The 13,126-nt window shown below is 38.9% G+C and overlaps 1 protein-coding gene across 4 annotated transcripts in view; it reads right to left on the bottom strand.

The window, feature by feature from the left end:
* Positions 1 to 456: 456 nt before the first annotated feature.
* The window catches only part of APC (adenomatous polyposis coli), a 127,008-nt gene continuing 114,338 nt past the window's right edge, over positions 457 to 13,126 (bottom strand). For all 4 annotated transcript variants that reach the window (XM_008568178.1, XM_008568176.1, XM_008568179.1 and 1 more), the window contains exons 15-16: positions 11,356 to 11,570; positions 457 to 9,139 (exon numbers count right to left, since the gene is read on the bottom strand). In XM_008568178.1, the coding sequence (XP_008566400.1) occupies positions 2,566 to 9,139; positions 11,356 to 11,570 (6,789 nt within the window). In that variant the 3' untranslated portion in view covers positions 457 to 2,565. The remainder of the gene's footprint in view (positions 9,140 to 11,355; positions 11,571 to 13,126) is intronic.

Below are 13,126 nucleotides of genomic sequence, written 5' to 3'. Positions count from 1 at the left end.
CAGCACTCTGTGAACTTCCGAAAGTAGAATTGAGATTTGCCCCTTTACTAATTCAGAGCCATTATTATCTCTAACTAGAGGGTCTCATGCAGCAACCTTTTCCTCAACAGGCGTATAGACCAATTGGCCCTGCCTCCCAGTAGTGTTGCCTACAGGAATTTCAGAGTTTTCTGGCATGCGAAATGAAGTCTTCTTTCATTTCCAGCATTCATGTTTCCTCCCCCTTACTTGAATTAAAAGGCAATTTAGTTTTAATGGGCTAACATCCCTTCTCTTTCCGTAAAAACACATGTAGTGGTTATAAAAAGTGGCATGCAATAATTCAGAAAAATAGAAAATCAGGACTAAAAGGAAACAAATGTGACCCATATGCATGTATCCCTGTTTATGGCAGCCTTGGAGAGAGTATAAACAGAATTCATATTATTCATAATTTCAGATAAAATTTGACAAAACTTTTATTTTTTAAATTAGTTTTTTTATTGTTCATGTTTTTTAAAATTATTGTATATTAGCATATTCATTGAAAATTTGACAAAACTTTAAATGTAGATATATCCCAAAGATAAGTACATTGAGGTGTTTACAAAGTGGTGCAGTGGGGAGAGTATGGGCTTTGGAGTCAAATGCCTTAGTTCAAATCACAGCACTTTATTTACTGGCCTTTCAGCTTTAAAAAAATCAGCCTCATTACCTTCAAGTTATAAACTCAGGTAAGGGGTGGATAATTGACTACAAGGGCACCATGTAGGTGTGCTGACTCCTCCCTCACCTCCTCTTACCAGTGCTCCACCATACCTAAAAATCTTTTCCCTTCCCCAAATACAATGTATGAATTTTATCATTAAAAATAAATTTTCATTTATTCAACAAATACGTGAGCATTTATCATCACAGTCACCCTCTGATCTTTTAGAACAAATTCAGGGAAGATATATTAAGTAAATTATCTTTGTTAGCAAGTTGAGCAGTTTATTTTTCTTCATGAAGGATTCCCTTCCCCCAAATAAGCAAAGGAACACAACATATCCCACAACTGTACCATCAAAAACAAAATTTTCCTTATCATACAGGGATTTTTAAATGTTCTTTTGAATATCTTAGTCGTATTAATTCTACCTTTGAAGTTCCATGTGATTTGTATTTTGTGAGCTTGGCAAAGTGCTGATTCTACCTGGCTGCTGAAACTTTGCCCTAACATATAGGGTGACAAAAGATGTTCATTTTGGACCCAACAGCAACAGGGAGAATGAAAGGGGCAAGACAGTTACATTGTAAAGCTTGGAAGAGACTACTTGTATCTAAGAATAATCAATTAATTTTCAAGTATAGAATTCTATTAAGAAAAAGAAAACATTCTACGTGGGCCTATTATGTTCAATGCCTAGTCCTGTGCTAGGCAGTTTACATTGCTACTATGAATTTGTTTGAACCGAATTCCACTGGAGTAAGAAGACATAAGTGAAAAAATATTAAACATCAGGAAGTGTTAATCACATAAAAAAAAATAAATTTCAGGAATGGTTAAGTTCCAATGCATGGAATGGTTAAGTGCCAAAAGTTTTCTTCAATTGTTTTTATTATAGTAAGAGGAATTTTACTCAATGCATAGAAGCTGAAGGAAAATTTTTACATAAGTTTTTAAAAGAGGCCCTTTTGGCAATTGTTAATACAAATGTGAAATAAGACCCTTCAAACAAATACCAATTTCAATAACAGTTTACATACAGCAATAATTTATTCTGAAATGTTCATTTAGTTTCTGTCGAGACACGATTCATGTCTCATTAATAAAAGAGCAGCCATCTCACCTCAAATACCAGAATATACAACAAGTTACAGCATAGCAAAAATTCTACCTACTCTCATAAAATCTAGTTCAGGTAAAATAGTTTCATTCAATGTTTTACAGTTACACAGATTTTTTTTTGTCTTGAGCACAAAATAGTGTAAATTGTTACACTGTAGCTATCTCTATGCACAGCATGTGACCACAGAACTGTTAATCATTACTTCTGAAATTGAACCATCAGTTTCATTCATGCAGTAAAGCAAAGCAGGCTGGGTAAACTTGTTCATCGGCAACCATATTACTGTGAATTTCACAGCCACATGATTAATTATGACATTAGATGGACTCACAAGAACTAAAACATTTTTTTTGCATAAATACCAATTTCTCCCTGATGTAAGTTTAGTCAGTTTATAATCTAGAAATGATTGATAATAGCAATATATATTTTCTATCTGCAGTGTTCATTATTTTAAGACGAGCAATAATTAAAGGATGATGGGATGGGATGCTACTTAAATACATGTAAAACATACTGTACAAATATACTTGGCTTTACCACTTTCTTCCTAACTATGAAGAGTGCCTCCCAAAATATGACCAGTGAAGACAAAGTACACTATCAGATATGGCTTCCAGAACAAAACCCCTCTAACAAGAATCAAACCTATTTACAAATTTTTTTTAGTCTTTTAAAGTTCATTTGAAACAAAATTTCTATATAGCAGTTGTAATTAACACATAATTTTCTTAGTGTCGTCGTTTCAGCTCTTTTAAACAGATGTCACAAGGTAAGACCCAGAATGGCGCTTAGGACTTTGACTTCCACTGGATTCTGTGTTGTCAGTTTTTGAATCTCGTTTCTTTGTGTTGTTATTCACTGGTGTTGGGATCTGAGACGGCCGGGCTGAAGTGCTATCTGCGCTGCTTTTCCTAGGGCTTGGGTTGTAATTAAAAGGAGTTACTCTGGCAGCAACAGTCCCACTAGGTGAACTATGTTTGCTTGAGCTGCTAGAAGTGAATGGGGTACGCTCTGCTATAGAACTTTCATTGGTCTCTGATGCAGGGACGGGATTACATTGTCCCGGTTTTGTCTCAGTTCCTTTTTGTTCTGGGGCATCTACATGAATAAAGGAGTTCAGGTGGTTTTCCAAACCCATGGTGCGCATGGGAGCACTGCCATTAGCTACATTTTGTTTTCCCTGATTATCTTTTGGATCTTTAACATTTGGATTTCCCTTTTCTGAAACACTGTCAATCACGGGGGGAGTATTACCTGTCGGAGATCTTCCAGATCTAGGGTTATTAATGGGACAGTCCTCAATTCTCACCCAAACATCTTCTGTTTTAGAAACAGCAGGTGCCATTTGATAAATTAGAGTCTTTGATTCAGCACCATTTGTAGCACCTGAGGAAGTAGTCTGAGACATACTATTTGTGGGAGAAATTTCACTTTCTTTTATTTTTCTCCATGTTCCTTTTGTGGACACTTGGTTTTCTTTAGTTTGTTTGGTTCCTGAAACGGAGTTCACATGTTTTTCATCCTCACTTTTTGCTTTTTCACTGGATTCTGATGAAGCAGAGAGAATTGAAGATGAACTTCCAGTTCTTCTCCAAGTGCTTACTCGAGGAAGGGATGATGAATGTTTGCTGTGCTCACGTTTCCAAGTTCCTGATCTATTGATTGGAAGTCTGGAAGGACTTTCAGAATGGGAGCGTGCTATATCATGACGCTTTGCTGGCCTTCCATCATTATACTCCAATGTGGGACTAAGATTAGGTGGGAGTTTTCGCCATCCACCAGCTTGAACAGATGAATGTGTGGATAGAGACATATCAGGAAGGGAAGGACTTAAAACTGGAGTTTGTGCCTGGGACCTAGTGGGAGAATCTGGTCTAGAAGATGGAGAAAGAGATTCAAATGAAGCAGATTCCTCCAATTTTCTCCTTAGGGTTGGGCTTGGAGCTTCTTTAATGAAAGTTGACTGGCGTACCAATACGGGTCTCTCTGATCTATCAGATTCACTTCCACTTGACTTAGTTGAAGACATTCTAGAAAGCTCTACCTTTTTATTAGATCCACTGCTATTAGTCATCTGATTTAGTCCTTTGGAGGCAGACTCACTTCTTGGGATACTACTGGCATTCTTGGATAAACCTGTTTGTTTGGTAAGGTTCTGTTGGCTCATCTGTCTGCCTGGGGATGTATATGACATTTTTCCTGAACCTGAGGACTTAGTTGAAGCAGTACTAGGGGATGATGTCCTTGGCAGTTGAGATAATTTGTTAGGTGGACTTATTCCGTTTCTACCAGGGGAAATTGAGTTTCGCCCTGGAGACTGCATAGGTCTACTTAATGGTTGCTGGACAGGTCTTGAAGGAGTGGAATCTCTAGATCCTGATCTAGAAGGCCCTTTATTTGATCCACCTGTTTGGGATGTCTGCCTGGTAACAGGGCTTAGTTCTGACTTCACTGATGGCTTGGATCCTCTAGGAGAAGTGGTGGCTGCCTGACCTTCACTAGGGCTTTTGGAGGCTGGGGTTTTAAGGGGAGGGCCTTTTTTAGAAACGGGACTTGTACTTGAAGAGCTATTTCGAACTCCTGGAATATGGATCATTGTCCTACCTCGAGATATTGAAGGCATGTTTGTTTGAAGGGGATGTTTCATTTGGCTTGAAACTTCTGAATTAGATCGAACTTTTCCAGTAATCAAACTTTTATAAACTTTTTTTCCTCCTTTGATTCCTTTATTTTCAGATTCTATCTTTTTAGTTTCCAATGTACTTTTCTCTCCAGGTTTTAGAATTCGTGGGCCTTTATTACTTGTAAAGGGTTTTTCCTCTTGATCAGGTGTAAGATGAAATGGTGATCCCAGAGAGATTCCTGATTTCAATGAAAGGATGGAATCTGAATCAGATGAAGCTTGTCTAGATAAACATGCAGCAGCAGCAGCTTGATGTAAACTACTCACTATGGAATTTGCACCTTCCTGAATAGCTTTCCAATCAAAATTTTCCGAATCAGGGGACAGACCATGTTCTGAATCTGGTCTCTGTATATCTTTCAAATCAAGTGTCAAATCTTCAGCTAATATGCCACCCATACTTCTGGGACTATGCTTTTCATTATCGCCCTTGAGTCGTGAGGGCTTTTTCTTCTTTGGCATTGCAGAACTTATACACTCCTGCAACAGGTCATCTTCAGAATCAATACTGAGAGAACTGAGAGAACTGTTTCTTGAGAAACAAACGGGGGTATCTTCAACATGAAATGATTTAGGAGCGTATCCTGATGCCTGAGGTTTACTTGGTTCTCCCTGTGAATCAGGGGGCTCGGTCTCTTTGATAGGTTCATTTTCTTTGTTGTTATTGTTTTCTTGGTCAATGTCACTGAGAGAACTCAGAGAGGAATTGCGAGAAAAGCAGACTGGAGTATTTTCAATAGCAAAATTCTGTAATTTTTCATCAGTTGCTGCCCCTCTGTCTGGTGTGTCTTTGGATGACTGGGGAAATGTGGATTGCTTCTGCAGTACAGCTTTAGAATGACCTCGATTTACCGGATGCTTTATAATAGCTTGTGTCTTATTAGCCAATTGTTGGTTTGAGGTTAGTTCTGTGTGGCTGGTAACTTTAGTTTCTGACTCCTTATTTTCTTTCCCCTTTCTTAATTCAGCCTTTTCCCTGGAAAGGTCAACATCATCATCATCAAAATCTAGAGAACTCAAAGAATCATTTCGTGAAAAACAGTACGGAGTTCCTTCAATAGGCGTGTAATGATGAGGTGAATCAAAAGTAAAACTTCCTCTGATTCGATCTTCATTATTTGGTAGCTTATCACTGAAGTCCTTGGAATTATTTTTCAAATTCTGTTTCTTTGAATCTTTGTTGTCTGAGAAAGTTCTTTCAGCATTTAAATTATTTTTTGAGTCTGTATTTTTTCTTACACGGGTCCTATATTCAGTACTTTGTGGCATAGGTTTTACTGGTGAAGTAGGTTTCTTTTTCTTACCATCTAATTGATTTTTGTCAGTTCCAGATGAAGTCACAGATGCTTGTTGGACCTGGTCCATTATCTTTTTCACACGGAAAGGCTTGTGACTCTTCCCTTTGGGCATAGCAGAATTAATGCATTCTGCAAGAATATCACCTTCCTCTGTTTTATTGTCATCCAATTCAGGTATAGTTACAGATGAGGTTTTTCCTCTTGGAGCCTCATCTGTACTTCTGCCTTCTGTAGGAATGGTATCTCGCTTTTCAAATTCACCTGACTGTGCCCCTGTTCTAACCCCTTCTCCAGCAGCTAACTCATTTGGAGGGGATTCTATTGTTAGATCACTTAGAGATGTAGCCGTGGAAAAGTTTATAGGTGTCCCTTCCACACAATAAACCCGTGGTATATCATCTCCTGGTGTAAAACTAACATGCTTTTGTGCTTGTAACCTGTTCTGTGATGGTAGAAGTTTGTACACAGGCAGCTGACTTGGTTTCCTTGCCACAGGTGGAGGTAATTTTGAAGCAGTCTGAGCTGGCTTTTTGGCCTTACGTGATGACTTTGTTGGCATGGCAGAAATAATACATTCTTCTAGTATTTCAATATCATCATCATCTGAATCATCTAGAAGATCTTTTTCAGAATCAATAGGTTTTTCTTCCTCTTTTTCCTGGTTTTCATTTGATTCCTCAGGCTGCTCAGATTCTGTTTCATTACCATTGTCATTTTCCTGAACTGCAGGCATTATTCTTAATTCCACATCTTTCTGTATAAATGGCTCATCAAGGCTCAGAGCACTCAGGCTAGATGAACAAGAAAATCCATCTGGAGTACTTTCTGTGGCGAAATGTAATAAAGTATCAGCATCTGGATGAACTTGAACCCTCTGAACTGCAGCATTTACAGCAGCTTGCTTAGGTCCACTCTCTCTCTTTTCAGCGGTAGGTCCTTTACTTTTAGGTACCTCTCGCTTGGTCTGAACTGTTTGAGGAGGAGGTGGAGGGGTTTTACTTCTGCTTGGTGGCATGGTTTGTCCAGGGCTATCTGGAAGGTCACTGGGGCTTATAATACCACTTACCATTCCACTGCATGGTTCACTCTGAACAGAGCTGGCAATTGAACGACTCTCAAAACTATCAAGTGAACTGACAGAAGTACATCTGCTAAACATGAGTGGAGTCTCCTGAACATAGTGCTCTGGTGGACTTTTGGGTGTCTGAGCACCACTTTTGGAGGGAGATTTGGCCCCTGAAGAAAATTCAACAGCTTTGTGCCTGGTTGATTCTGAAGATAAGCCAGAAGACTGCAGCCTGCTGGATTTGGTTCTAATGTGCTGTGACACTGCTGGAACTTCACTCACAGGGTCTTCAGTTGATCTAGTTCCACTGTTCTCTTTTATTTCTGCTATTTGCAGAGTATTAGCAGAGTCTGCTTCCTGTGTTGTCTGATCACATCCTATTTCATCTTCAGCTGATGACAGAGATGACAATGAACTACACCTTGAAAAGCATATTGGGGTATCTTCTACACAGTAAGTCTGTATTGTTTCTTGGTTGATAGAGGGAACTTTGCAAGAGGTAGTTTTTTGAGTCTGACCACTTCTACTTTGTGCTGAACTTGGATGGAGCTGACTCTGCCTTTTGGCATTAGATGAAGGCGTAGATGTATTCTCACTGCTTGAAGAGATGTGTTCAGTTTTAGTGCTTTGTCCAGATGAACTCTTTGAGAATGAAAATGACGGTTTCTGTGAGGAAGGAATGTCTGTGGCATATTTTAAACTATAATCAATAGGCTGGTCCACATGATGTTTTTCTTCATTATATTTTATGCTATAATTTGTTGGTCTTTCTTCTTCATGTTGTTCTTCCTCAGAGTAACGTTCACTATAGTTGGTTGGTTTATCATCTTCATAGTCATCTTCCTGACATAAAGACTGGTTTACATTCTGATTAATTCCATGATTAGAAACCACTCGATTTGTTTCTGAACCACTGGCCCCCCTTGACCGATATGGGGAAACACATTCCTGCTGCCCAAAATGTGGTTGGAACTTGTGGTGTTTATCATCAGTGTTCTCAGTATATATGGGATAAGTTGTGTTTTGGCTCCTTGATTGTCTTTGCTCACTCTGTTTTATTTCATCTTCTATTATGTGTTTGGGTCTTGCCCATCTTTCATTCTGCGAAGGACTTTGCCTTCCAGAGTTCAACTGCTCATCTGAATACTTAAGACTATAATTTATTGGTGTATCTAGTTCTCCATCATTATCATCCATATGATTTGCACTATGTATTTTATGGGCTAGGTCAGCTGGATATTGACCATAACTGCAAAATTTACTTTCATCATCTTCAGAATAGGATTCAATTGAGGGTTTCATTTGACCTCTTTTACCATAACCATCACTACTACTGACACTATTTAAACTATCATTTGAAGATCTCTTATATTCCAGTTTGGCATAAGGCATAGAACATGTTCTATTTGAATTTTCTGACTTAGTGAAATTGTAAGTGTTTGAATGTGTGTGGGAAGCAGAGCTTCTTCTTAGTGCATTCCTGTCATCTGTCACACAATGCAATTCGGTGGTAGACCCAGAACTTCTGTCTTCCTGGGAGGTATGAATGGCTGATACTTCTTCCATGACTTTGACAATCTGGGCTGCAGTGCCGGAAATCTGTAAAACTCGCTTTGAAGAGGTTCCTGGATTTTCTGTTGCTGAATGGTAGTTGCCTAGGCCAATTCCTCGTTCTCTCTCCAAACTTCTATCTTTTTCAGAACGAGAACTATCTAAACTTCCCCTTGATGAAGAGGAGCTGGGCAACACTGTAGTATTCAAATATGGTGAAAGGACAGTCATGTTTCCAGTATTAAAATTATCTGACCTATTATCATCATGACGATTGGTGTCAAAAACATAGTCACCATAGAGATTTTGCTTGTGTCTCTGCTTACTACGATGAGATGCCTTGGGACTTAAATTGTCAATATTGTCGAAAGTTTCTGATAAATGCTGAGCATCTAATTCTGCTTCTAGGGCTTTTTGTTTCCTAACATGAAGAGATGGCAAGCTTGAACCAGGAGACATAATATTGGCATCCTTATACTTTGCAGGTCTATTTGCCATGAGATTCCTTAAAGCTGCAGCACTTCCCATAGCAATCATTTTGTGCTTTGAATGAATGAGGTTTTTGAGCATGCTTACTGCCCCCATGTCCCATAATGCTTCCTGGTCTTTAGGATTTCTTGCTGAGAGATTCCATAATGTTCCGCATGCATTACTGACTATTGTTAAACTGTGAGACTTCAAGTGTTGTAATAAGGTTTGTAGACAGTTGTTTTCTCTTAGGATTTGCCTAAAATAAAAACAAGAAATCACAAAACTAAGGTCAAAATCTGTGTGTAGTAACAACAAATAAAAGAACAGAAAACAAATTTAAGTCAAAAGATAACTACTAAAACTTATTAACAATAGGCATAATAAGATTATACCAAGTATCCTATAAATTCTAAACATTCCACATCTCCTCTTATTCTTTCTTTCTTCATTTTTTTTTTTTTTTTTTGTCTTTTGTCTTTTTCCGTGTCCGGCAACGGATCGCAACCCTCAGTGTTGCCCCCGCACCGGACCGGGGACCGGCAACGGGATCGTAACCCTTGGTGTTGCTCCCGCGCCTCGCTCAGCCAGTGAGCGGGAACCAGTCCGTATGTGGGATCCGAACCCTCGGGCGGGAGTGCCGCCGCGCTTCCCAAGCAGCGCACTATCCAGTGCGCCACCGGGCCGGCCCCTGTTTTTTGTTTTATAGTACTCATCTGTCAGACCAAAGGAAGTAAAAGTGTTATTTTTTTTTATCTCTTCTACATTTCCTATTCTTTTTTTTTTTTTTCCTTTTTTTCTTTTTTTGTGTCCGGCAATGGATTGCAACCCTCAGTGTCGCGCCCGTACCAGACCGGTACCGGCAACGGGATCACAACCCTCGGCGTTGCCCCCACACCTCGCTCAGCCAGTGAGCGGGAACCGGTCTGTATGTGGGATCCGAACCCTCGGCGGGAGCGCCACCGCACTCCCAAGCGGCGCACTGTAACAGCGCGCCACCGGGCCGGCCCTACATTTCCTATTCTGACCCAAGAGCTTAAAAAATTTTTCTTGGAGCAGATACATTTACTCTATTCACATGGTAACAGTTTCCCAATTTAAGGACTATAAATATATCATGAAATCTTATGCTGAACTGGGACTGTGTGGTAACTGAATCTGTGGATGGGTACCACAATGTTGACTACTGAGACATCCTGGAAGAGGTAGATAGAAATGATGATAGATCTTTATGCAGTCAGGGAACACACTGTAACTCCGAGATTGGCAAACTTACTCTTTAGAGTAATCTTATGTCTCTGCTTGATTTTGTGATACTGCCACCCCACTTATAAGTGCTCTCTGGCAGAATGTGTGCGTAGCCATTATTTTAAGAAATAAGGTGAATTAAAGGTTTCCAAAACATTTACAGCATATGAAAACAAGGGCTGAGAATCAGCATAATGAGCTCCGGGACTTGAAAGAGCTACAGCTTGTTTGATGCATAGCAAACTGAAGTTTAATGACAGCATATTCAGCTTTACTTGAAAAGTGACCAGCAAGTGTGCACAAGGAACTTTACCATGGTGGTCCTCTCTCAGCAATTCCAATAGTGAACTAATTACTTACTTTAAGGAATCTTCTTTGCATAGCAGAAAGAGATATAAGGCTTGTAGTTTGTACATCAAAAACTTAAAGAAAAGGTATTTATATCTTTTATATTTATTTATACTCTTACAGTTTCTTTTACTAATACAAACATCTTTTCTTTAAGTTCTTTACTAAAAGAACCTCATAATCTTTTTGAAAATGACAAAGGAAAATACCGAATAAATTAAAAAAAAATGAATAAGCTGTGAAAGATACCTATATTTTTGTTGACATAATACAGAGCCCAAGTTCTGAAAATGTGTACCCTGTATCTGAGGTCTCTTAGGTTTCACAGCTCTAGCAGATGGGATGAATGGTTGGTGGTGGCTAATAAATATCATGATTATTAATGCTAAAATGCCGTTAGAAGGTGTTGATAACACCAAGGTCAAGGGTTTGGATCCCTGTACTGGCCAGTGGTGTGTTTTGTTATAAAAACAAAAGCACACAACTAAAAAAATGTGAACCTCTTTACTCTCTGAATTATGATCATAGTTTTCGTTTTGTTTTTAAAAATAAGCGTCATATTCCTTTATGCCATACTAATACACAAGAAGGAGTTTGTCCTAATATTTGCGACTTTTATTTTTTTCCTTCACATATGGGCTATGTCTCAAGTATCATTTGTTTCCTTCTAGACTCCTTTATGATACTGTGAACTTTTATTATAATAAATACACTGAGTTAATCTTGGGAGTTAACAGGTATCTTCTCACTGTAATAATTATACAGTATTTTGGCTTAAAATTTTCATAATTACACAAAACGTTGCTTACAATTAGGTCTTTTTGAGGGTACAAATTCTACACTAATTCATTTAAAAGAAATATAAAACTCTACATATACCTGTGGTCCTCATTTGTAGCTATCAAGCTGGACACATTTCGTAATATCCCACCTCCACTTTCAATAATGGCTAAAGTATTTGTCTGGCTCCGGTAAGTGAGAGTGCCAACCAAAAATGCGAGTGCTCCATCTACGGCACATATATCAGCTTTATTCTCAGTGCAATGTGCTGACAAATTCCATAAGGCACTCAATACACTTTTGAGGGTTGATTCCTGTTAAGAAATGGAACATGTGTCATCTAATTAGAGTTGAAATTTGTCTCTCATAACTTCTAAGTTTACTTCTATTGAATAAAAGTTATTTTTTAAAAATCTCCCCTACTACCCACCCCTCACTAGTAAGTTATTAGGAATTTTCCATTTAGAAAAACTTTCATAAAATTCCTAATGGAATTTAAGTCAATGACAGCCCTATACAATAAGCACAATACAATATTAAACTAATGACCTTTATGAACTTCATTCTAAGTGTTTACCTGGTACACACATATCTTAAAAGAACCTATATTAGAATATTAAACAGAACTGATATGCATTGTGAAAAGATAACATTTTCAGGATAATTGAAACTGAATTTAAAAAACCTCTACATACCATATATAGATATTGAAAGATATCTAAGAAGTATCATTAAATGACAAGAGCAAGTTCAGAGCAGTATGTACAATATTTTGTTTGTATAAAAAACATACACATCTATGTGTGGTTGATTCAAAAGTAACAATGTAACATAAAAAGAAAGAGTATTGGAAAACTACAATTTCTTAAAAAAAACCAAAAAACATACACATCTATCTATATGTAGTTGATTCCCAAAGAAACAAAGTAATTATAAAAAACCAGAACTCTCGGGCTGGCCCGGTGGTGCACTGCTACAGTGCGCCGCTTGGGAGCGCGGTGGCGCTCCCACCAAGGGTTCGGATCCCACATACAGACCGGCCGCTCACTGGCTGAGTGAGGTGCGGGTGCAGCACCGAGGGTTGCGATCCCGTTGCCAGTCCTGGTCCGGTGCGGGCGTGACACTGAGGGTTGCGATCCGTTGCCGGTCACGAAAAAAGACAAAAAGGAAAAAAAAAAAAACAAAAAAACCCCCAGAACTCTCTAACATACAATATCATAAAAAACTGCCAAATTGTAATTGCCATAGAAACACTCTGACATACTATTGAAGATATTTGGTCAAAAATTGCCATGATCCTGATGTCAGTCTTTTTTCTTACTACATATCAATCAAGAAGCAAACATTTATTAGAAATCTACTCTTTGCCTATCATACTTGGTGGTACTCCAGAGGATACAAACAGAGCCAACTGGTACCTGCTTTGAAAGTGCTAACAATTTACTTTGGGGAAAAAAAGGCACAAAAACATACATGAAACAAAGTGCTGTAAAGGAAAGACTACTGCAGCCTGAATTTAATCAAATAAACTATTTCATGGAGGAGAACAGCTCTGTAGGAAGATACGACTTGTACCTTCGGAGAGAAGAGAAGACAGTTGTTCCTGGCAGACGAAGCAGAATGAGGAAAGGCATGGAAGTGGGAGTCAGTAAGGGAGGACGGATGAACAGGAAGAAGACACAAGGAGATCAAAGTCCATGCAGGGAACAGTGGAAAGTAAGTTCAGAGGCAGAAGGCAGGCCTTAGGGGCCGGCCCGGTGGCGCACTGCTACAGTGTGCCGCTTGGGAGTGTGGCGGTGCTCCCGCCAAGGGTTCGGATCCCACATACAGATGGTTCCCGCTCACTGGCTGAGCGAGGTGCGGGAGCAAC

This window comes from Galeopterus variegatus, unplaced genomic scaffold (assembly GCF_000696425.1).
Source record: "Galeopterus variegatus unplaced genomic scaffold, G_variegatus-3.0.2 Scaffold385, whole genome shotgun sequence".
NCBI lineage: Eukaryota > Metazoa > Chordata > Mammalia > Dermoptera > Cynocephalidae > Galeopterus > Galeopterus variegatus.
The sequence above is the reverse complement of the archived record's forward strand: the minus strand, read 5'-3'. Positions and strand labels throughout refer to the sequence as shown.